General features: G+C 47.1%; 2 protein-coding genes across 9 annotated transcripts in view; one reads left to right on the top strand and one right to left on the bottom strand.

Moving 5' to 3' along the window:
* The window catches only part of TSHZ3 (teashirt zinc finger homeobox 3), an 83,379-nt gene that overhangs the window by 3,058 nt on the left and 55,228 nt on the right, over positions 1-25,093 (top strand). Inside the window, exons 3-5 of one of the 6 annotated variants that reach the window (XM_067004212.1) lie at positions 130-269; positions 558-850; positions 1,184-1,355. Coding sequence is in view for 2 of the 6 variants with exons in the window: in XM_067004210.1 (XP_066860311.1) it covers positions 17,505-17,686 (182 nt within the window). In the remaining 4 variants the exon portion in view is untranslated. Of the gene's footprint in view, positions 1-129; positions 307-557; positions 851-1,183; positions 1,356-15,847; positions 15,998-16,067; positions 16,208-17,504; positions 17,687-25,093 lie in introns of those variants that run through there. The other 5 variants (XM_067004213.1, XM_048073303.2, XM_048073302.2 and 2 more) reach the window with 5 other exon arrangements.
* Positions 12,987-17,499, bottom strand: LOC125183935 (sterile alpha motif domain-containing protein 1-like). Of its 3 annotated transcripts, XR_010834369.1 has the most exons (3): positions 17,335-17,499; positions 15,933-17,221; positions 14,394-15,854 (listed from the first exon to the last, which is right to left on the bottom strand). XR_010834369.1 is itself a non-coding variant. In XM_067004216.1 (2 exons), exons 1-2 carry the CDS (start codon positions 17,497-17,499, stop codon positions 14,088-14,090), a joined length of 282 nt encoding a protein of 93 aa, XP_066860317.1. In that variant the 3' UTR covers positions 12,987-14,087. The 3 variants fall into 3 exon arrangements, 2 of the variants coding, with proteins under 2 accessions (XP_066860317.1, XP_066860316.1); XM_067004216.1 differs by lacking the exons at positions 14,394-15,854; positions 15,933-17,221 and adding an exon at positions 12,987-14,204; XM_067004215.1 differs by lacking the exon at positions 14,394-15,854 and having other exon boundaries at positions 15,932-17,221.

Here is a 25,093-nt window from a genome sequence, read left to right as displayed (position 1 = left end):
ACATGAAATGAGTATCAAAAGTGGCATCCGAATGGCTCAGAGTCGATATGTGTATACAGTTTTAAAAGATGAGGAGCATTATGAACGTGCTCTCTTAGCCTCCTCCTTCCCTCCTCTTTCTCCCATCAGGTGCCTTGTCCTTGCTCTCCCCTCTCATTTGCTGATAACACCTTATCTCCACCAGGGAAGCAACTGGGAAGTTTGCTCCTTCCTCACATGACTGAAGGTATAATTAGAATGATGCACCTGCTCAGTCCTCCAGTGACTCGGTTAGTCTACATCCATGTCAAAATCCATGCTGTGAGGGTAATTTGATCATCTCACTTACTTTTTTCATATACTTTATATAAATAAGCCTCCAGAACAAGCCTCTGTTGAGTTGGTTCAGTTTAATCTCACAAATTTGTGTCAACTCTTTGTTGCTAGAAGAATTTTATCATTTGATCTCATGGTTACACTTTAGTAGATTTGAGTACATATTTTATTTCACTCTCCAGAATACAGAATTCCATCTTGAGTCAAAATCGTATTTTTATTATCATCTATTTATATTTCAGCGATACTTACAGGCTTCAACTGAGATCGGGGTCTTGTTGTATGAGACAATACAGAAACACACAATATAAGAATGTTGGTCCCAGGAGCCTTGTAAGCTAACTAAAGGCTGGGAAAAAAGGAAATATTAGCTCCATTTTACAGATGGGAAACCAAAGCTCAGAGAATCTTCCAACACAACTCAGTGCAGTGTTATGCAGCAATACTGAAGAGGGAGTTCTGAAAAAGCAATGAAGTCCAGGATCTGTGCAAAATAAATGTGGATTTAAACCCTGCTCTACTGGCAATCATCAATGTAAGTTCAAATAAATTGTAGGTGTACGACGGTATCATCTGCATACTGAGCATCCCAGGGCTCCCTCAATCCTCTGTGCTTGTTTCTCCCCCAGATCTACCTTTCCATGGCAGAAGACACTGTTTTTTAACGCTGTCCTCTTAGGCTCATGAAAATTACTCTACCACTGCTTCCTCTAGCACTTTACAAAAATTAACCTCTAGCCCTGAGATGCCACAGCGGTGTCAAATCTCTGACTGTGGCAGCTTCCAGGTTCAGCAGAGACATCAAGGGTCTTTTAGGTTCTCCTTCCCAGCATCCAATGAGTAATGCAATCTTTTTGTCCTTGAACAGAGCCTGGAATCTCCTGCATCAGAATATTTTTCTGCTCTTTAATCTGCTCTGCCCAGCAGTCCCTGTAAAATCCTGGGGCAGCAGTAGCCAACAGAGGGTATTCAGTCAAGCCCAAGCAGCAGAGAAGCACTTTAGCATTCCCTGAAGACAAAACAGAAACCAAGTGGAAATGGTAAGTTCACTGTCTTCCTTTCAGAGGTGACTAAAAGTAGGAGGGGGGGATTGCCTGGAATGAAGGTGGGAGCAGCAGCTGGCACAGAGCTGCTTGTGCCCCCCTAAGCCTCCAGGGCCACTGCAAACATTTGCAAAACAGTCTGCTGAATTTGATTTGCAAAACTCTCAGTGCTAAACTCTTAACCATTCTAAATGCACTGCTGTAACAGTGCCTTTTGACTAAAAAACAGTTCAGACTAATTGTTAAGGATCAGATAACAGGAAAATATTTCTACTGGACAGTCTACTATTTTTCAATTGTTTCTCAGTTACATATCTAAGTAAACATTTGTTCCACTTATCATTTCTGAGCAAAAGACATGAATCATTTGACTAGTAAAACCACAATGACAGCTGTTGCTTATTAGAAACAGTCATCTTGTTCAAGGGCCTGCTATGAAGGGGTTCTTCAGGAAACTGTTTCTGCTTTTAGTGCTTTACAGTGTAATGAAAGCAAAGTTGCAGAAATTAGGGCACTTTTATTTCACTTATGTGATTGGCAAAACACAGGTACACACACACAGAACAATCATTGCAGCTGAGCTATTAGCCCCCAAGAAAATGGAAAATTCTCATTTGAGAATACTGCTAATGCTATAATACTTATCTTCTTTGACTTAGTAATGTTTATATAGTTCTCTACAATACAGGTCAACCAAAAGTAGGATCTAGGGATCCCTTTGGAATTAGGTTATACCATTTAGGCTTTGGGATTTTGGTAATGGATGAAATATGTATACTAGTTAAAAAGGCTGTACAAGAATATTTTTCACCATTCATGGTCTTTCCAGGTCTTAGAAACAAATTAATTCTGGATTCATAAAAAACAACAACAACAAAAATAGAAGCCAGTCACCAGTGGTCAAGACAACATTACTTTTAGATAAAACTTCTCCAGCCAGTGGTAAAAGAAAACAAAAAAAAAAAGATTTAAAAGTAGGATCAGGATATGAGAATGAGGGAGCGCAACTCTATCTAACTGCAGTAAAATACTTTTTATATGAGTGGAAGTAAAATAAGGAAGAAAAACTTTGCCAAAAGGAACTTGAGGACAAATAAGTGAAACTGAGGCAGGTTGGATGTGAAGATTTTCCCTTTCTAGGATGCTGCTACAAATGCACTGTAAAGCATAAGGCAAAACATCTGTTTGTTTCTGTGACCTGCATCAAATGAAATTGTATTAAACAGAGGCCCTAACAGGCATTTTTTTCAGACAAAAAACACTGGAATAGTATACCCTGTATGATGCCCTTATTGTCAGGTTTGAAGGGAGAAGCCAAGGACTAAATGAGCACAGAGACTGCGCTGATCCCAGCAGAGCAGAAGGGAGGAACATTGGCAGAGTAATGTAGAGATGCTATCAAGTAGTCTGCTCTGCTGTTAAATAGGAGCACTTGTAGCTTTGTGGCTATTGCTTAAATGCATATCAAAAACAAAAACACTAAATTCACTTGCAAACTTTAAAGAAGAAAGAGTGAAAAAAGTGAATTGTGGGATTATGGCAAAAGAAAAGGAAAGCAGGGCAGAGAAACTGGAGAGAAGCATGTAACTGAGGAGGCAAAGCTGAGGTTTGTTATGAGTTAGAAATCTGCAAAACTGTCACCAATTCAATAATTGTATTCAGTGAGGTTTCTAAAGATCATATCCTGCCCTTCATTCACCCTCACAACACTCACAGATAGGAGTCAGCACTTTGCTGCAGCTGGATATTTAGAAGTCATTTTGTTCTGTGTAACATGCCCGTTCTTACTAATCTTAGTCAAGTAAGTAGTCCATCCTCCTGTGTCATCCCACAGAAGTCAAATGTGCTATTAGCATAAGTGATGATTACTTATCCGTATGAGGTCTTGTGGGGATGGGTCTTTCAGCATCAGTATACTTGACATGGCAGTCTTTCTATCATAATTTAATAAAATGGGGCCCAATTCAGATGCCCCAGGGAATAAGCTGGACTTAAATGGTGCTTAGGCCTTTGACTGGGCCTCTGCAAACCCTGGGTTTCATTGAGTGAATAATAATTACTTGGGGGGGCGGAGGGGGGAGGGGGGTTAAATTATATACTCAGTTCTTTACCTTTGCCAGTGCCTGAGCAAGTTAATGTACTGAACACTCAGAATAAGTCTCTTGTAAGATTGCTTTCCTGATAAAACAGGGATTGAAGAAATGTCATTAATAAATAGAGTATTTGTGCATATTGGTGGGTAAATTTCACTCTCTAAGAATGCCATGCACTAAAACCAGACAATATAGGGCAGAGGAGTAAACTGAGTGTCACAGCTGCACTGAAATGAAAACCTCTCTCACAGCCAGATAGATGGAAAAGGCCCAAGCCAGAACTCTGCAAAGTCGGGGGAAACCTTTTTGCTGATTTTGATGAGTTCTGCGTTAGGCCCTTACAGAACAAGCACACGCAGGCACCCTTGATGCATCTTAGGCTTGGATGATTGTGTGTGGTAACGCAGTGAGTACGACATCTGTGAGATGAATCAGTTACCCGCAATCAGCTGCTTGGTGCAAGAAGGAATCAATCAGTTCATTTTCTATGCCACACACCTCTCCTAAGGAAGAACTCCTAATTGCTGCATGGATAAATGAATAAAAGACATCACTCATGCAAAGCACATGATTTTAAAGGGTTACTTGTGTTTCTAATAGCTGATATTCTCTCTCTTTTTAATTTTTTCCGTGTGTCTTTTTGTTCTTCACTTGATTTCTGAGCAGTTACTAGCCTCAGAGTAGCTCCTGCATTCTGTTTGAACCTTCATTCTGAAAATTTAAAGGCTCTCAAAGCATTTTCATCTTTCATGAATACTGTGGCACATCCTTGTGACCTTTGTGACCATCTCCTTAGTTCATAGGTCTCCTGATTCCCAAAGCATAATAGACATAGGAAAATTTTGGATCATAATTTCCTAACCAACTACCTCTTGTATGTGCCCTTTGCTGCATATGGTCTGCTATTGTTACAGTTTGTGAGTAGCTCTCTGTGCAACCCCAAAAGACTTAGACAAACAAACAAAACTAAAATAAAACAAATACATTGAAAATGTCTTCATTGATAGGAGAAAAAATACAGCTTAGGTGTTACATTGAGAGGGTTTGGCACACTAGACCACAAGTGAGGGACCCATTATGATGTTTGATCTTTACCTTTGCTTGCTGTTCCTATTAAAACAATTTGCTGGTTTTATACCTGTTTCATTTTCAGCTTCCTAACCATGTGTTTGGGAAGAATTGTATTTATTAATTACTACATAAATTGTTTACCAAATCATGCTTATTAAAGGCATGTATGCAGATCAGTCCTGTAAAATCACACATATAAAATACATTTTATACAGTGAATCACTTGGACTTATTGAAAGACTAAAATCTGCATATTAAACAGGAGATATGTCCTCAGTAAATTAACAAAGAATCTACATTGTCAATATTAATGAAACAATGCTATAAAAACTCCTCTTTTATTGTTGTCTGGATAGCATAATTTTTCCTCCTGTTAGATTTAAAACCAAGCTCAGGCATTTTTAGAGTTTTGATCCCTTTGTTGTCCAATGCCCTGATACAGCCCAAGACTTAAGAACTTCAGTTGGCTGCAATCTATATGAAGTCAACAGGAGTTCCTCATACATAAACTTAAAAACCTTCTCCCAAAAAATCATTTAATCAGTTTTAAAAAGATTTCAAGATCCTTATGTGTCAACCATTATGTTTAAATTAAGCCTTTTTATTTATTAGCTGTCCAAGGACATGATATTTCTTTGTTTTCCCATGAATGCAGCAGTTTAGCCAGTCGAACCCTTTTATTCCTCTCACTGGAGTAGCACAGAAAAAAAACAACAACATTTGATTCCAGTGGATAGTAGTTGATTTCATTATCATATTAGGGAAAATATAGATTACAATTCCAAATTATTCTGCCTGCAATCCACACTCTAACCATGTAAAAGGCATTATGTGGAATAGTTGACTACATCATAAAAAATTAACTTCCTGCAAGGATTTTCTTGAATTGGTTTCAAAAGAATCCTGTTTGGTATCTTTTCTGAACTGAATTTCTGGAGGGTAACTGCATTATGTGCATGTAAAACATGCAAAAGGAACATTCGTGGAACTCTTTCTTTCTGTTACCAAATGTGGCTATAGGACATTGTGTTTAAAAGAGTTGCCTGAAAGCAAAACTCCATGACTATAAGGCTATATGTATGTGCATTGTAAGATAACAACTGACAGAAAGTGAAAAACTATTCTCTTTCACTTGCTGTTGAGTGACAAAGGTCGCATCTAATGATAACTTGAATATTCTGCCAACAGTTGATGATATTTGGCCCCTGCCAAAATAAATAAATAAATAGATAAATAGATTATAAATAAATAGATAAATAGATGCTTTCCTCTCCCAGAGCAAATGCCCTATAAGTCTATAGAAAACAAATTAGGAATGCGTTATTCTCAATGAAAAAAAGTCTCCATGAGAGCTATAATTTTATTTTTTTTAGTGCACAGAATAACATAAATCAAAAGAAGCAATGGTCTACCTTGTGTTTTGACTACTTTGACCCTCTTCAACCCCTGCCAATTTTTATCTCATTTTTGTTTAACTTTGTACATCAGAGTTTAATTTTAAACCTGGTCCTGAAGACAGTGATGTATAGGGTACATCAAGTATAGCTTAAATTACCCTCTCCCCAGTGATTTGAAGTTGAGGGGAGGGTCTTACTCCGCAGCAGGGTGGAAAAGAGAAATGGTCAGATGTTGCCCTTTGAACCTGACCACCCTCAGCTACAGAAACATTTATGCCAGAACATCATTTATTGATTTTGTTATATTTTAGAATCTTTTAAAACTGTTGGTGAAGTTTGCTGTATATTAATTTTTGACACATGCATATAAAAACAGAGATGTGGGTCGACCAGAAACGATAAATATAGACAACTGTGCCCAATAAACTTACATCCTTTCACTTACAGGTTTCTGTTTCAGCTGATCGGTCTGAGCAGCCTGTCTTTGAAAATAAATGTTCCTCCTCTGATAAGCTAACCAATTTGAAGATTAGAGCTGCATTTGAGGATTAAAATTTTTCTTATTTGATTATTGTTGGGTCTTGTAGCAATAGAAGATAAAAATTAATAAAATGTTTAAGTCCAATTCCGCTCACTTTACTGATGTGAGCAGACTGAACAAATTATGCAGGATTTGGCCCTTAAACTCGGCACTGACTGCTCTGCTTTCTCAGTCCACTAAGAATAAGTCTCCCATGAAATGTTACATGTACCCGGCAAACTCACGAGCCCGCTGCTGCCACAGAAAACTCACACTGATGGGTAGCTCTGAAAACTCACCATCCAATTATATACCACAGAGCTATGTATGTGTTTTTATTGAGGGGAATAAAAACCACAAGAAGCACTCTAGCAGAGACCACAAAATGGGTTTGGCACCTGTGTCTCCTCAGAGCCGAAGTTCGGGAGTTGTGTTATCACGTGGCCTGCTGACCCCGAGAGAGCAGCACTGACCTTGTCTTACATGCAGGAGTCTATTGCTATGACTCCCCTGAGAGCACAAACCAGCTGCAAACTGCTGCAATGATTAACCCTTATGTGTTGTAGATGTAACATCAAGTCATGGTAATAAAGCTTTCACTGCATAACAGATCTCTTGCTTTGTAAATTGTTGCTCTTATCAGCTGCACTCTCGGATGTTATCCCTTTCCTGTGAAGCATGACTGCTGTGTTGTTCACTGGAAAGGCTACCAGATCTATAAAGTCTGTGATATTTATTCAATGGCTTTGGAGAGTAATACAGAGAATATGCTTTGTTGAAACTAAAAATGCAGTGTGTGAAAACAAAACAAAACAAAAAGGAGAGAAATTCTCATACATATGAAGCAATATATTAATTAAAATCCAGAACGCCTGTAGCAGATTCGAATCCAGGAACATCAGATTTGCTACAACAGACAACGACACTGTTCCACTCAGTCCAGGCTCCTGCTTGTGGGAGTGATTTATACCTAATGTTTTGTGAAATGCAAACTCTTCGAGCCTGTGATATACTTGGACAATTACAGTTTTGCTGTTTGGCTGGAGACAGGATGCTGGCAGCAATCAGCACTCACACACAACACGAACTGTATAAGTCTAATTTTGCCGTGCACTTCAAAGATGAGACCTAATTCTGTGACTTCTTATTTGCATAGAAGTCAATGGGAGTTGTGAGCACATATCAGCCTATAATCAAAATTATAGGGCCCAGGCTTCCTCAGTAACGGAAAGCCTTTTATCTGTGTGCTTCCTATCCTCCAGCCCTTCCCTTGCCAAAGCTATAGCCACATCAAGGCTGTGAAAGAAAAGGTGACCTTAATGTAAGCCACGATACGAGGCGATATTATCTGCTTCAGTCTGCGAGGAGCCAGAAGCGGTATCTCTGCTGCCTTTATCATGAGGACTCTCACTTCCCAGAGCTGCATTTCAGCAGGTCTGTACCACATCCCACCTGCCAAGCAGGATTTGGCCCACACCTCCGCCCAACCAAGCAGCAGATTTGTGTTCTCCAGGGGGCCGGCACTGCCAGTTCTTGCTGTCACCCCAGCCTCCTGTGGTTTGGAGGTCGGGGAGACCAAGAGCAGTGCCACAGGTTGCAGGGCTCCGGCCGCAGCTCCCAGGGCCAGCTCCTGTGCTGGAACCCAAACCCTCTGCACATCAGCCTCTTGGGTTTACAGCAATTGTATCTGGCTAGGGCGGGTTGTTGTCATTTTATTTGTTTGTTTGGTTGGTTGATTTTTTTGTGAATGAGATTATTTAAATTGAAGTACTTGCTGACTGCTTAAGATACTTGCTTCTGTCTGTAGCAGGCTTTTTTCTGTATTTCATTACCTGTTACTGGAAACCAAGCAGCTGAGCATATCTGGGGCTGGCTTGAGGTCCACTGCTTCCACATTCATCAGAACTGGGCAGAACTCCACGAAAGTCAGTGGAGGTAGCACCAGCATTTGCCTTGGGGTATTAAAGGTATCAAGTTTGCAGGGAGCTTTTTATACAAAACATTTTTTAAGGGATGGAATCCGTGAGGGAGGCAGCAGCGAAGCTGGGCTCCCTGCGAGATGCCCAGGGAGGGAGCAGGCCGATGCCCTTCCAGAGGAGGTGAATTAGAGATCTGTGACTCGTCCCTTTCTCCTCCCTGGTACTTCAGGTTGTCCTTAACAAGCCAGAGGCTTGGGGCTGGCCTCGCCCCAGGCTGCAGAAGCTTCTCTGTCCCCCACTAAGGAAGAAGCTGCTCTGGGTTTCAGTGCTTTGCTCTTTGGCATCTGGATTCATCTGCTTGGAAAACACGACAGCTAGTTTCCTCTATTGCCTAAATAAGCCAGGATTGTTCCTCTCTCATTAGAGAGGGAGCTTTTTCCCATAGGGCCTGCAGAGGAAAGCACTGAGGTTACCTCTCCCCTTCCCCACCTCCCCCTTCATGGCATGCAAGTGCTGTTGTTTTAACACCAACAGCTGTAGTTAAAAAAATACAATCAAAAAACAAATACAGGTAGAAAGACAGTGACAAAACAGTTAATGGCCCTAGGCCTGGCAGAAGCAGGGGGAAGAGTAAGCTCACCAGCCCCTGCCTCACCTGCAGCCCCATCTTTCTCTGATCAGCAGCTGGGATCTCCCAGCTGGAGCCTATCAGCATCAGAGGGGAGCTTGAGGGCCTCTGGGAGGATGGATTTCCTGGTGGTGGCACCTCTTGTCCTGCTGGGCTTCAGTGGGCAGGGGCTGTGGCTGCAACTGACCCTTGGTCTGTGTTTAGAAGTGGAGGAGGCCCTGCGTGCCTTCCTGTGTCCCTCGTTCTTCCGCTGGCTGTTGCTTCTGCTTGCAAAGTACTGCTACTGGTGGTTGGGTACTCAAAGAAGCAATGCGTTAAGGGAAGTTATCCTGTGGTTACTTTGTTTTCTTCTGGGGTTTTGGTGTGAAGGGAGCATCTATTCTATTAGCTCCTGTTAATATCAAACCTCTGCTATTAATAGGATTTGCATATGGAAAGGAAGAGGACTGACCTTTAAATTCATTAAATAAGGTAAATTCAAAAAATAATTTTAGTTAAAAGCATTAGTGGGGTGAAAAATACAAGAACAAATACACAGACATCAGTATCTGGGCTTTTGGTAACACCAATGAGCAGATTATGATTGGGGAAGGTTTGCATCGTTGGAATATGTATTCCAGCCTCCATACTGATACATGTGATGTGGGGTTATCTTTGTATGGCTCCTCTTTCAGAATACATTTTCTTCTTATAAAATAGCCTCTTTTTAGCTCCCATTGGGGTCTGTCTTATAAATGAGGAAGTGGCCCTCGAGGGATTGGCCTGGCTTGAAAAGTGTGTTATTTAAAAAAAAAAAAGTATATTAGAATATTAAGCAATATAATTAGCTCGTTTCTTTGTGTTTTTTGTTTTTTTTTTAATGTTAAAAAAATGTGTAGCCAAGTTTTAATTAAACACACTCTCTGGATGTTTGAATTGTATAAGAATTAAGAAAACTTCGCCGTATTTTAGAGGGATTCATTGCTTCGGTTTAAGGTTCGTGCTCTGATCTCCGCTAGGCAGCCAGATATTACCGCTCCTGTGCCGGAGCAGCCTCAGTGTGGCGAACAAGTGCTGCTCACCCACCTGCGCGGGGGACCGGTTGGGGGCCGGTAGGGGCTGCGCTGCACCCGCGTCTCTCGTGTGGGGAGGAGCAGGGGGTGGCTGCCCCAGCACGGGCTGGCGCTCCAAGTATTACTGTTGCTAATGCTAGATGCTGATTTCCACCTGCTGAAAAGCTTCTGTTGCCTTCACAGCAAGTAATCTAAGGCATAATTAATTAGCAACGCTTCTACCACCGTGCTTGTCGCGCCCGACGCTCGAAGCACCGCTGCCCAGAGGTCCTGGGGCTCTGGCGGCGCCCCGCAGCCGCTCAGCTCTCCGCGTGAAGTGCACCAGGAACTCGGGAAAACTTGGTGCGGGCTGGGAGCAGCTCAGCCGGCTCTTGGTACTACTTTGTTATGCGGCTGGGGCCGTACATTCGGTATTGGCTCAGGTCCGGTGCTGCCTCGGGCCCTCGCAGTGGGGAGAGGGGAAACCGGGCAGGTTCTTCTTCTCAGGGCTCAGCTGATGGCATCTGCTGAACACAGCCCTTAAAATCTGAAGTTGGGGAAGTTAAATAAACTGTGAGCATCCTTTGGTCTGTGGCTCTCTGCCTTTAAAACAATTACTCGCGGTAACCTTAACAGTAGTATATTAAGGGAAGAAAAATGCTCACAAAAGAATGTAGTGTTGGGATGGAGCTCTGCCTGGTATTAGAACAATTACGGAGCAGATGCATCCACTCCAAGCAAAATGACCTTTTCATCAAGTTACAAAACATTAAAGGTTAAGGAATGTTTGAAAGGAAGTTAATATTTTAAATCAGGAGGAAAAAAAAATGCCATTCTTTCAAGACCTGACCAAATCTGTGGGAAACTATTAGAAGACTGCTTAGGCACATCCACTCGTAACTTAAGTAACTCTTGTTCTAGAAGGATAGGAGGCATTTCATGCAGTCTGTTTAATTTTAAAATCAGAAGTGCTTTTTAGAGCAGTAATGGGATGTGATAGGAAGTAGCACCCAATGAAAGAAACCTGCTCCGAAAGCTGCTTAATTGCAATTTTTAAGTCACATTTCTCTCTCCTTTGTGCACCGATGACTCGAGAACAAAGAGAGTGAGTGAATCAATGACGCTGGGGAATTTTCCCAGGCAGCTTCCACGTCTCGCCCGAGCCTCCCGGTGCCCGCTCCCGTCCCGGCAGGGCGCGGAGCCTCACCCCGACGGGCGCACGCCGAGAGGCGGCTCCTCCCGCAGCCCGGCCGGGCCGGAGGCATTGCTCCGGGGCCTGCCCGCTGGGGCTGCACCGGCTTTGGCTCCCCGGCCGCTCGCTCTCGGCGGGGGGAAGAGGCGGACGGAGGCTGGGGGGCGGCTCAGAGCCTGCTGCGCCCGCGGTGCCGGCCGTCGGGGCGCTTCGAGCCCTTCTCCATAGCAGTCGCCGGGGCTTTACGAGCCAGCTACGTGTTTTTTTGTTTTGCTTTGTTTTTTTGTTTGTTTGTATTTTTGTTAAGTGCCCGTTGGCAGCGGGCCAGGCGGCGGCCTGCGGGCCCCGCACGTCCCCCGGCCGTGGGGAGGCGGCGCCAGGGCCGTCCCCGAGCCCCCCGGGCGGGCGCTGCCCAGGGCGGCTGGGGGCGTTCGCGTCGCCTCCCTGCGCTGTAACGCTCCGAGAGTGCCAGCGGCAGATAAAGGTCCGCTACTGGCAGGCGGATAAGGGGGTTTTCTCTTCTTCTCTTCTTTTTTTTTTTTTTTTTAAGGGAATCTTGCATATCTTAATGCAAGTAGTATATGCAAATCGCGTAAAAAAAATCCGTCTAGGAAATAAGTTTCTGCGGAAGGAAAGCAGGGTTTTTCTGGGAGTTGGGCTTTCTCAAGTCCTCGTGTGTTGGAGCTGTGCACAACAAAATCTTTATTGCGTTAAGTCACAGGCGGTCAGCGAAGGCACAGCTGCGTTAGTTGGGCAGTGAAAACATTCAGGTGATGCAAGAAGAGGGGAATCCCTTCCCCTTCTCCTAGCTCCCTCAGATGCCTTTCATATGAGCCAGCTCTGAGGATCACTGCCACTCTGGAGCTAGCAAAACTTTGTGTAGGTAAAATTAACTAACCCCTCTCTGCTGCCACAATGGCTTTTGTTGTCACATATGGTGGAGTTCCAGGATCTGTAACTTTTTCATAAAAGATTTTCCTACTGCCCAAGTGAACACATTATAGTAGCTCTGAATGGTATCGCTTATTTCCTTCAAAGCAGTGGCCGATTGTTTCTTCAGAGACCCTAAGTCCTTTCAAGGGGAGAGGGAAAAAAAAAAGTGATAATTCGGGGGGACTGAGTCGCGGCGATAGATCTTATTTGAACGCGCAGCCTCTCCACAAAGTGCAGCCCCCGGGAGCGGGCGGGGCCGGAGCCGCGGCTCTCCCCGGGGCCGGGCCGGGAGCCGCTCTCGCCGCCCCGCTGTAACTCGTGAACTCGCCGGGGCGGCCGCAGGTTGCGCTCCCACCGCCGCGGAGCTGCCCCGGTGGCTCGGCAGAGCTCCGCTGCCGCGGGGAGGGACTCAGCGGGCACCGCCGGGCCGTACCGTGCCGTGCTGCCCAGCTCCGCTCCGCCCGGGGGCAGCGGCGGGCGCCCGCTCCGGGAGTCCCCCGGCAGCGCCCCCGTGGCTGCCCCGGCCCCGCCGCCTCCAGGCTGTCGGGGGAGGGGGGGGGTGCGTTTGGAGCCGGCAGGTTTTGGTACCCCCAGAGGTGCGGGGGGCATCGGCAGCCCCCGGGGGAGTAGGATCGGCCCGTCCACGGTTACCTCCGGCTTAGCAGGGGCGCTTCTGCACGGCGGGGCGCTGGGCGTGCCTGCGCTGTCCGGTCTGGTTTATTTTTCCCCCCGTGCCCTCTCCGAAACGCCTGGTCCTGGTCGCAAGGACCCCGCTATCCCAGTTGCGATTTTCTGGGGCTCGTTATGTGTCAGAACTGTAAAAGTCCTCTGGACAATTTACAGACAAAACATCTGGTTCGTTAAAGCAAAGCTACTGGACTAAGACAAACAAACTTTGCTGCTGTGTAAATTCACTTACCCAAACAATTTACATTCAAGCAAAGATTTTAGCCCGGAGAAAAAAACTTTTATTCATTTGTACTCAGGAGGCTTGGGAATTCAGAGGCATTTTAAAATAATTTTGCTCTAATAAAGTTATGTAGATATTACAAAATGCCTTTGTTCTCCCCTCAGATAATTATTGCCGTTATAATGGTTATTGACAATACTTTGTGTTTCACAAAAGCCGAGTATCGTTTTCGGTCGCGGGCAGTTGTGTTTTTAAACAAACTTGTCAGAGGCGCATCCCTCCCGCCCGGCGCTAATGCAAGCCGCTGCTCCTTTGTTCCTCGCCGGCAGAAAGCGGAGCGCTCCCCGCCGCCTTCTCGCACCCCGACGGCGGGGACTGCGGGGGCCGGCGTTCCCCAGGACGGGAGGCGACATGGCGGGGGGGCGGCACGGGACGAGGGGGGGACCCCGTCTGCGGTCCGCGGTCACCGGGCGCCGCCTCGGTGGTGCTGCCGGTGCGTCCGGTGGGGGGCGGCGGGCAGGTGAGCCCCCCGGCGGCTCGGTGCGGCCGCAGGGCTGCCTTGCTCGGATGCGAAGACCCCGATTTGAGGCTCGCTTGGCGTCGGGGGGCTCCGAGGGGTGCCCCCGGAGCTGCCGCAGGGCCGCCCGCTCGCCCCGACGGCGCGCCGGGAGCTCGGCTTCGCTCTCCCTCGGTGGCGGCGGCCGGCACGGCGCCCGCAGGGTTCAGCCAGCTTCGTTTCGTGACCCCCGCGGGCCGCTGCTGTGCCTGCTCGTTGTCCCGGGCCCGCCGCGGCTTTTCCCGTGTTGGCAGGGAGCGGGCGGTGGGGGCGAGCAGCGACGCGGCACGCTCCGAGCCGGTGGGACGGTCACCGGGGTGGTGATCTGAGTGTGGGGCTGGTCAATAGCAGGTACCTTGGGTTAAAAGTGCCGGGCAGGGCGAGCTTAGAGCTGAGCCTCGTGTGCTGAGTCTGTGCGGATGGAGTCTGGGCAGCCACCGATTTATGCGTTGTGTTTGTGAATGTTACACTTAATAGAATTACGGGTTCTGGCTCTCCGAAACAGACCGCGAGCCCCCAAAGAAGCTGATGCACGTGAAGAGGTCCGCAGTTCGTGCTGTAATCCGTCTGATAGAAAGTTCAATAGATTTTTCTTCCTTTAAAAAAAAAAAAAGAGAGAGAGGAGAAGAAGAAGAACGGGGGGAAATGGTTAGCGACCAAATCGTTCTACAAACTCCTGAGCGCTCTGGCCGTGCTGTGGCTGTGTCACTGCCGTGCACGTGTGGGTGTGTGTGCACCTACAGCCGCTGCCCTTCTCACGCACACGCACACCCTGGCACCGCTCACCGAGATGGGAAAGTTCCTCCTAGGACTGCCGACGGGAAGTTTCGCTTTCCCCCCCTCGGCCCCTCCAGGCTCAAGCTGGGCGTCCCGCTCCCCGCCGCTACCGGAGCCGGCGGCCACCCCGTTGAGGAGCCGGGTCGCTGCCGATCCCCGGCGGGGCTACAGGGGGACAGCCCCTCTCCCACCGACGGGTGCTGCTGCTGGGGTCGCCCCCTGCTCGCCCGCAGCCCCGGATGCGCTCCCGCCCCCTGGGCTCGACCCCGCCGATGGGGCCAAACCGGGGCCGGGGGGGTCCCGGGAGGGCTGGAGCCCAGACCCCCGCCGCTGCCGGCTGCCTGCCCGGAGCCCCCGGCACGGCGGTGGGCTTGCGGCGCGGGGGGCGCGCAGCGTAACGCTGGGGAAGGAGGCACGGATTTGGGGAGGGGGGAGTGGAAGGAGAAAAGTTCTTGCAACTCGCAACCCCCGCCCCCCTCCTTCTGAACCCCCTCCCCCGAATTAATGATCGGCCGCTGCGGCGCTCGCCTCGGGATGCTCTCGCAGAGGGAGAGAATTTGGGAATTGCGAGTCCTCGGGCAGGAGCAGCCTTCGCAGGGCTGAAACAAGCGAGCACCCAGCCCCAGTGCCAGTCCCGGTGCCGGTACTTGCTGGGACTTTGCCGGGGCTGTGGGGGCGCTTCCTCCGGCGCCCCCCGAGCCCCGCAGCGGGGTGTCTCCGAGTTGTGTTCCAGCCTCCCCCGCTCCGCAGCCCGGAGCCACCCGCCGTGCTGAGCCGTGCTATGCCGTGCAGTGCCATGCCGTGTCGGCTCGGCCGGCAGCCGCTCCAGCCCCAAGTTCACGCGTTGCTCGATCGCCGGCTTCGGCTGCTGCGGATTTCCCCAGAGCAGCAGCGGCAGCACCGGGGCCGGGCGCCGCTGCCCCTGCCTCCGGCCGCGCTGCCGCCGGCGAGAAGCGCATCCTCACGGGCTGCGATAAATTATTTAGGCTTTCTGCTTCCTAATTTTTGACTTCGAGGGGGAGGAGGGAGAAAGGAAGGAGTTGTTCGTAATCGCAGCCCGGCCCTTTCTGCTCGCCGAGCCTGTCCAACACTTGTAAATACTTATGCGGCGGCCGGTCCCTGCTTGCCGGCGGGGCTGGGCAGCGCTGGCTGCTCGCAGCGCGCACCGCTCCGGGTCGCGCCCGGTGTGTTGTCGTCGCGCTGTGCCGCCGGGGTGACACTGACGGATGCGCCAATGGTGAGACGGACAGATGTTAGGGCGGATCCAGCGTCGGGCGCTGCCACGGCGGCGGAGCCCAGCCCGCAGCGGGCCCGAGGCGCCGCCGCCCGGTGCCGGAGCGGGTCCCGGTGCCGGTCCCGGGGCGAGCAGCACGCACGCACCCACGGCCGGGCGTTTTGGGGAGGGGGTAGCGGCTCCGGGTCGGCTTTTAAGCAGATCTGATCGCTTCCTCTGCGAGCAGACCCTGTAACTGTGAGGAGAAACCAGCGAGTATCAATGAGACGGAACTGAGCGAATTTGGCAGCAGAAGCGGCATCTGACAACTCACCATTTTCGCCTTTGCAAGAAACGTTTCGTTTTCCCCCAAGAGTAGCAATTTCCCGGGGACTTCAGGTGACTGCGACTTATTTATTTATTTATTTATTTTTAATCCTATAGATCAGCTTAAAAAAAATCGGCTCGTAACAATAATAATTAAAAAAAAAAAAGCCAAACCTTCTCCACCCTTGACGCAAAGTGTTTCAATTTCCTGCAACTTGAAAAGGAAACGCGGGAGCGGCGGCTCTGCGATGCAAGGACGCAACAACATCTGCACTTAGTCAGGTACTGGACGCATCCCAATGCTCGAGGAGCGGGGCCAGCCGAGGTTTTTTTGATCTTACCGTAAAAGTGAGATCATCCTTTTTTTTTTTTATTATTATTATTCCTCCCCCTGAACTTTTTTTTTTTTTAAGAAAAAGACAAAAATACGGTTTGCTACTGTGTTTTTTTGTTTCTTTTTTCCCTTACCCCCCCCCGATTTTCTCCCCCCTCCGGCCGGCACCGGGCGCCCCGTGCTGGGAGCGGGCGGCCCGGCGGGGGGCGGCGCGGCGGAGGGGGGCGGCCGGGACCCCCCTTCACCTCGGGGCCCGGCCCGGCCCGGCCCGGCCCGGCCGCTCGGCTCCGTCCCTCCTCGCCGCCCAGGGGTGCGCAATCAAACCCGCAGCGCATCGATCCCGAGCAACCGAGCGCGGCAGCGGCTCGCCGGTGAACTTGGACCAAAAAAATAAAATAAAATAAAAAGAGGGAAAAAAAACTAAAAAGCCCCAAAAAGAGAAGGGAGAGGAAGCGGTCTCCGAGGAAGAGCCGGGGGAGGGCGGGTGTCGCTGCCCGCTCAGCCGGCGGCTCGGCTCGGCTCAGCACGGCGCAGCCCAGGCGGCGGAGGCGCGGCCGTCACCGGGCGGAGCGGGGCCGGCGGCACCCGGGGGCCGGCGGGGAGCGGGGCCGGCGCCAGCCAGGTGGGAGCCTCCGAGGGGCCGGGGCGGTCCCGCTGAGGGGAGCGGAGCGAGGGGGCGGCTGGAGGGGAAGAGGAAGGGGCTGCCCGGGGGCGCCCGGCGGGGCCTGGCCCCTCCTCGCCGGCGGGCAACTTCTGAGGGGAGCGGCGGGCGGGGGCGGGCTGAGGGGCGGGCAGGGGCCGGGGGGGTCTCCCCGCCGTGCCCGGGCGGCGGTGCCCGCGTGTGGGGTAGTGTGAGTGACAGCGCCATCGTCTCGTTTCCCTTCAAGCTTCGCCTGTTGCCGCCGCCGCTTCCAGCGCCGGAGACAGCGAGTGGAGAGCGCAGGCTGGAGCCGCGCCGACTCCTGCCGAGAAATGCCCGTCTTTATGCCGTGATCTCCCAGCCCGGCCAGGCACCGGGGGCGTAGGGCGGGGTGGGGGGGACTGCGGGCTCTCCCCAGCCCTCCCGCCCGCGCACCTCTTCGGGGGGCTTCCCCTCCTCCTTCCTCCGGGGCGATTTGTCAAACTTCCCCTCTCTTCTGCCAGCAGCAGCAGCAGGGCTGTCCTCTTCTCTGTGCCGCCTCCTCCGCCGCCGCCGCCGCCTCCTCCTCCTCCACCTCCTCCTCCTCCTCCTCCTCGGCATCGTGCATGCACGGCAACAAAAAATATATCCCCAACCCAGCCCTCGAGCCGAGACTGGAGCAGCTCAGCGGATCTCTGGGGCTGAGGCAACTCTTCCCACCCCCGCACCGAGGCAGCCCCCCCCGCCGGCGGCCGCCGGAGCCCCGCGATGCCGAGGAGGAAGCAGCAGGCGCCCCGGCGCGCAGCAGGTACGGGAGCCGGCCCCGCTCCGCTCCGCTCCGCTCCTCGCCTCCCTCGGGCTCCCCCACCGCCAGCCCTCCTCCTCGGCCGCGGGCCGGGAGACTCGCTTCGCACCCTGCTAAACGCCTCGGGGCTGGCCGAGGAACTCTCGGGCCGCGGGGGGGGGGGGGGGGGGGGAGGCGGGGGGGTTATTGGGGTTGATTTTATTGGGGTTTGTCTTTACGGTTTTGCCTCCAGGGGTGGGGAGAGAAAGCCCTGTCCCTACTTTGGTATCCACTTCGGTTTAGCCCCAGCTCCGGGTTGTGGGGGCAGCACTTTGTGGGGGCCGGGCAGGTGTGCGAGCACATGCTGCATGCATGGGGCCGGTGTGCTGGGGGGTGAGGAGGCGAGTTCTGGGCATTTCCAGCCCACACTTTGGCACCTACTTTTGCTTCTCTCTCTCGTAGTCTTCGTTCTGCTCCATCCCCTGCTCTGACAGACAGATGATTTGTGATAGCCTGTGAAAATACTCCTTTTTTTTTTTCTGTAAAAATAAGATAGGGTTTGTGTAAATACATGGCACGTTGTGAATCAAGTGGTAGGGACAAAGTGATCTGGAAGGTCCGCAGTGTGACTTGAAGATCCAGAACTGGCTCCGTTGTTCAACTTTTAGCCTTTCCTCTCTTCCCCTTGTACTCCACTGGAGGTGTCTCTGCAGGACAGACAGACCCACCTAGCTGGTCACTTTCTTCAGCAATCTCTTCCGTTAATCCTGTTGATTTCTTATTTTTGAGCCCAGATGAGAAGCTGTGAAGGAAACCAAAGAAAAAAAAAAGAGGAGGGTCTGTGTATTGTCAAATGACTGGTGAATGTTTCTGATACTGCCTTTACAATTTCCTCCATTTTTTTTTCCAGAAATACTTTTCGGGGCTTTGTCCTGATGAGTTTTTGTGCTTGTTTGTTTTGTTTTCCTCATGCCAGAAACGTCAACTCCCGTTAAACTTGGGGAGCATTTTCCGGAAAAGCCGAATCAAAAAGAAAACAGTGAAAAAACCCAACGCCAGACCCCACAAATTTCTACAGTAATCCTTAGATGAGGATACGCGGGCTGGAAAAGGTTTCCTTGGCCTGTTGCCATCCTTGATTTGATGGCTGATTGATCGCCTGTCATCTGGCTGCCTTTGATCTATTCATTCCCGATAAACATCAATAAATCACTTGCCATGGTAACACCGGGCTCGGTGACGTCACGCGTGGCCTGTCAACCCTCTGTCAGTGCCACTTATGGCTGGACGTGCCACCACAATGGCCACTCCAGGGGCACAGCGCTGCGGGGCGAGGGGCAGCACCTGCGGAGGCTGGGGCTGGGGCTGGGGACCAGGAGGTGACTGCTGTGCCCTGCCCTTGGTCTGCTCCCAGGGGCTGGCACAGGCATCCCACGGGCTGCAGCAGTGCTGGTGGTGGTGCGGCCATGGTGGTGCGGTGGCAGCTCCAAACAGGTGGTCCTGTGGCTCCGGGAAATGGGCATGCAGAAATCCAGCAGCCAGGCTTGTGCCCTGCCTGACAAGTCCTCGGTGGTGTGGTTTGCATTGGGTAAACAGCAAGTTGTTCAGGGAGCCGTGTAAATCACTGTCCGCGTTTCCGTTCTTCTCTTCTCTGGCACACACATATTCATCTAGTACTTTTAAGGTAGGAAAGTGTACTTTTTAGCAGTCTGGTGCCCTGTACTAACAGTTAGAAAGTTTGTAAAGTTTGGGAGCACAGCAGTGATACAATCTAGCAAATACTATCTTAGCTAAATGCTTCAAGACAATATTTTGGATTTCTTGACCGTGCCATCAAATGACGCGTCTCAACTTAATTAAAAAGGTGAACTTTTTGTAATACTTGGAAAACTCTCTTTTGTAACATTAATCTAGTTCTGCAAATTTTAGCTCTTCCAAGTATTTGACATGTTCTTCAAACAGCTCTGCTTTATGTAGGGCTTTCCGTAGGCTGGAAGAAAATGTTTCTGCACTAAACACACATTCTGAGATATCTTTATTTCCTTCCCTTCTCTCTCTTCCACTCTCCGTCTCTCACTCCTTCCTCAAGTGAATCATCCGTGATGTGTGATCTATCTTTCATATTTAGCAGAAGTGTAATCTCTTTAAACTTTTAGCTTTTTGATAGCCGCATTAAACATTTAGTATTGTGTATAATTGCTTCCCCCTGAAATGCTGTTTTATTGGTCACATTGGAAATGATACTTTTTCTAATAGCAGTAAAAGCAAAAGCTGCTGCTTTTATTATTATTATTATTATGTTTTTTAACACTTTAAAAACAGCTAAGAAATAACAGGTTAGTTAAGAAATATTCATTACAAAAACTTGACTGCAGGACTAATCGGAGATGGAAGAATGGTTTTGCTCTATCAAAATGACCCGTCAAAACGACTTTGTTTCATATTTGATTTAATTGTCTCTCTCCTGACAGGCACATTCATCAATAGCTTAATGGTCAATCAGAAGTTGGCAGAGTGAGTGCTTTCATTCTTTCCCATACACTAGCTTTGGCTTTACTTTATCAAAATGCCTCTGCCTAATGGATATGGGGGATGTAGAATGACTGAAGGGCTACTTATTTGAGAAGAGTGAAAAAACAAGAACATTTATGCTGTTGATAAGTGCATGAAGATAAATAAGTGAACTGTACGAGGGGGTTTTATTTTAAGACAGAAGAAACTTACATTTTTTTTTCCCCCTTCTTTTTGGCCTCAGAGCTGCGAGTTATAAGGTTCATGACTGCTTTTGTGGCATACTGAGAGTGATGACAAATTGATTGCTTGGTACTGAGAGAGAAAAAAAGGTGGTGGTGGTGGGGGGGGGAGAATTAAAGATGTCTGCTGATTGGTAACTCAGGAAATCCAGTCCCCAGCAACCTTGAGAATACTCGAGAATTTTTTTCTCCAAACTGAAAGGTCCGCTCAGCCATAAAAAAAGAAAAGTTGTTTTGCCAGCTTCATTAGTGTTCACCTAATTAGCTGTAAACCTGATGGATTCCTGACAGCTTTAATGATTGGAGATGACAAGCTCCACGCAGTGTCATCCAGCAGAATTAGGTTTGCAGCTAGTTTGATGTAATCAAGTTGATATTACACAGTCCTGGTTGCCTTTAGTTGTGCATTAACTCAATTTTCTGCTGCAGGTGACAAATGGGCTTTGGTACCTGGATAATCATGTCATAGGAATTAGGGTCCTTTTAATGGTCTGGAGTAGAATAACAACAACAAAGAACTCTCAGCAGCACAGAGCTTGCAGACATAACAGACAGGTGCACAAATTCTTTATGTCTAGCCCAAGTGTTAACACCACGCTGTAGAAGACTAAAGCTGTCTCTGAGAATCAAGAATCTGTAAAAATGGTAATTTCAGTTCGTTTGCTCTGAGGCTCAGGTGAATATCATTGATAGAGAAATTTGGGGGGGAAAGTCAGGGATCACAGTTTTATTCCACACCTGATAAAGTGAGAAGGTGATCAGGACTGCTGCTCCAACGACTTGTGTCATTTAAGGCAGAAGGGAGAAAATATTTATTGGTTGGAGGCTACTGTCTAGGAAAGCTAAGATACTGTATTAATAGAGGCCAATCTTGTTCATGCAAACAGTAATTATCCGTCCTTAAATTATAGCTTTCACTCACAGCTTTTTTAGAAAACTATCCATTTAAAAGATCAAGAAAATGTACTTCCTATCGACAGAAATGACTTAATGCATATTTAGTATAAAAATATATGAAAAAAATAAAGCTCTTTTGAAGAGGGATTGCAAACTAATGATTTTTTTGAAACTGATTTACTTTTTATATATATATACATATATATATTGAATAAAACGATTATACTTTTTTAGGCCCTGATAATGACACAGAATTTTCAATCCTCTGGAAAAACAAACTTTTTTTTTTAATATACATTATTATTGAAACCGTAAAGATATATGCATACTTTTTAAGCTCCTCACGACTTCTGTGCTCGTGCTCGAAAGATGCACATGGGCAATGTGAATACTGACATACACGCAATTGATTTTTCAGGGATGCGCGGCACTTGCACTTCTCACGGACTTCAGTGCTCGTTATAGTTTATCTGTGCCTCCAAAATGAGGCTGGGAGTGCACTCCAGAAATTCAGCTGCAGGCTGGCATGAAGCTTGTGCAGTCAGATTTCCAGGCAGCAATGGGTTCAGGAAGTTGAATGCTTTAATTTATGGGAATTGCTTGCAACTGCATACATACCCCAAAAGTAAATGTAGCAATAAAGTAGACTACCTATGAAGGTACTTGCAGTGTCAGCCCATGGTGCGGTATTTGCCTCCAAACCTGTCACATATTTCTCTGTTGGACAGAGATTCTTCCTAGCAGCAAGCTGACAAAATGATTAGTTATGGCTGTCCTCTGCCTTTTTTTTTTTTTTTTTCCGACAAAGTGTGAGGAACAATGCAAAAAAAAAAAAAGAAAAGAAAAGAAAAAGGGGCATAAATATAAAAAGGCCTGATAGATTCTGCTGAATATCTGTCTGGAAAACAGAATTTTCGAGAATCAGCTGCCATTTCTCCCATTAGCTTGACAGCTGTCAATTAGGGCTTCAGTGCTCTCCTGGGCCACAGTTTATTGCGTGCGGTTGATGTTGTCATTTTGTTCTCAGTTTTGCCTTGAGCACTATCATGAGCAGGAGTGAAATAGTCAATAACTGATGTATCAGCAGTTATTTCTTAAATTGGCTTACAAGTCTGCATTTTTCCTCTTTTTACTAAAGATTGTTTTGTAAAGTGATTAGAATGAATTGTGACTGCTGCAGGGTTATGGGAAATGCAGTGAAGCTAGGGTGAGTTAGCAGGATTAGAGTGGTTCCTTTTTTGTCAGTGCTGTTTCCAGGATTAGTGGAAACTATAGAGAAAAGATCACCTTCAGGCTGGAGCGTGTGGTAAATTTTTGAATGTGGTCTGTGCACACTTACGTGTAAATACACGGTTGCAGATCGTGAACGAGAAGAAATGATTTGCCAGGATGTAAAGTAACCATACACGTTATCTTTCTGAGTAAACCTTGTAACTACCAGTTTTATGGTATGATAATCCGTATTTTAATCCAGTGTCATGACTGTTTCCTGACAAATCCAGATATCGATTGTCAGATTTTAATAAAGCCCTATTTACAAGGTACTGCTAGCAGATCAAGCATTAAGATGCCTGAAGTGTTGCATTGTCAAGTAAGTGTGTATATATATGTGGGGTTATGATACAGTACTGAAAATAACAGAATTCCAGAACGATCGTGGGTTATCTTATCTCTGAAATACTTCAGCATCATTTACTAAACAACCTACTTCAGGTGTTTGAGCCTGTTTTTTTTTTTTCCTTCTTTTTTTTTTTTTTAATTTGGTTATGCCTAAATTGTGGTTTATCAGCCTTAAGTTAAAAATGAAAGGTGAATACAATATATTGTATTTGGTAACAATGATATGGACTGGTACATCCAGACAGATAATATGCAGTTGTAATTAGACGGAATAGACAGGCATTCATTTCTAAATTCTTTGACACATGCATAAAATAGTCATATAATAAGATAAGATGACAATTTTATGTTAGGTTGATAAAGTGTCCCGATACATGCATTTAAATGTCTGTAAGCCTTTTTTTATCCAGACAGATTAATTCTAGTTTCCAGCATTTGCAGTTAGACATTAAATTAATTTTAAAAATCCTGCTAAACAATGGATGTGTTGCGTTTTTTTTTTGGTGTCATTACCTAAAGCAGGAGGATTGAAAAAAATTATTCCATTGATTTTTCTTGATTTCAACATTTAAAAAAATGCATAAAAATTGGCTCAAATGATTTAAAGCGCAGCCCATGAGAGGCTGTATTATAGTTTTCTTAAGTATAATAATGCAGAATAGAACATTGTAAGAGCTTGAAATTGTTTGTTACCATTTCCATAAAAAGAACTGTAAGATTTCAAGTAGGCAGAGCTTAATTTCAGAGACTGCAAGGTTTAATTCTACCAAATTTCCCTGTTCTTGCTCCTAAAAGATATTTTGGTCACCTCAATAAGAGAGAGAATCTGCAGAATTTATACACTTCTCAGTGCAAGCATTAACTTCAAGGTATTTTTCAGAAAATGTTCAAAGGTTTTTTCCCCAGGGGTAGAGGGAGAGTGGGGAAGGAGTTACCAGAAGACCACAGCATGTCTGAAAGCTCTTTGCCAGTTCTATTACCTGGCTTGCTTGGACAGTAGAGTTGCGACTCCTCAAAAATAATCGAAGTTGGACTTAATTATAAATTATTAATTAATGCTGTCAGGACACATTATTAATTACGACTCTCTCTTCTTCATTCTGAACAGCTGTTGGGAATTGCTAAGTTCACTGTTTTTTTTGGTGTGAGAGTACACCCCAGGAAGAGCTCTCCATCCCCAGTGAGCGTTGCCGCTCACCTCCCGTTCCTTTCACACTGGGGGTTGTTTGTAAGCAGCTAGGCTCAACTTGGCCTTGATTGGAACGGGTAGAAGTTGAGAGGCGATTAAGTGTCGTCGCAGTTAGTTAACATTTTGGGGGGGCGGGGGTGGGACTTTTACGTTCTGTTTTAGCAAGGCTGTAGGGCGGTAGAGAGGTCAAAGGGGCTGACCAAGCCATGGTGAGTGGGAGGCGAGGGGTGCTTGGGCCCTCCTGCCAGGCTCCTGCCAAACTTGGCACATTAGCATAGGGGAAAGAGCTGTTTTATTATTTGTTTGGAATGACTCAAATTCATTTACTTTTGATATTTCCATCATTAAATTGAGCCCTCTGTTTCAGTTTCTTATGTGTTCTTTGCGGAATGCATGTTGCATAAAATAGGCAATTTTTAATGAACAATTTAATGTAAATGGGTTCTGAATTTAAATTAATATTAATGAAGCTTTGAGTGAATTTATTTTGCATATGTAACGGCTTGTAACTCTTTCACCCATACACTCTTGTCTTTACGTACTAACACACTGGTTAGGTGAATTGGCTAGTTTTCCATGTTTTGTGATTAAAAAACTTTAATGGATTTTACATGGATATTTGTGCTAGTGCAGCTTGATGCAGGTTAGCATCTCTATTTAAAAGTACCTGCCTTTATATTCAGATTTCTGTAGTCCCCATTTTAAACGTGTTACCCTACTATATATTTTTTTCTACTTCGGTTTCTCCTTTAAGCTCAGAGAAAAATTTATTCCAACAACAGTCACTACAGTCAAGATGTTTTCTTTCTTTGGCTTACCTCTAATGCATTATGTATTTAGGAATGATGGGATGTTCTATAATTAATTCTGTTAGATGTAATTGCTATAATCACTTTGATGCTACACATAATAAAAGTAATATGGTAAGCATATGAAAAAATGTAAACACCTTATTGTAACACTTCATGTAAA

Source organism: Anser cygnoides, chromosome 12 (genome assembly GCF_040182565.1).
Source record: "Anser cygnoides isolate HZ-2024a breed goose chromosome 12, Taihu_goose_T2T_genome, whole genome shotgun sequence".
Classification (NCBI taxonomy): domain Eukaryota; kingdom Metazoa; phylum Chordata; class Aves; order Anseriformes; family Anatidae; genus Anser; species Anser cygnoides.
Note: the sequence above shows the minus strand (reverse complement) of the source record. Positions and strands in the feature narration are given on the sequence as shown.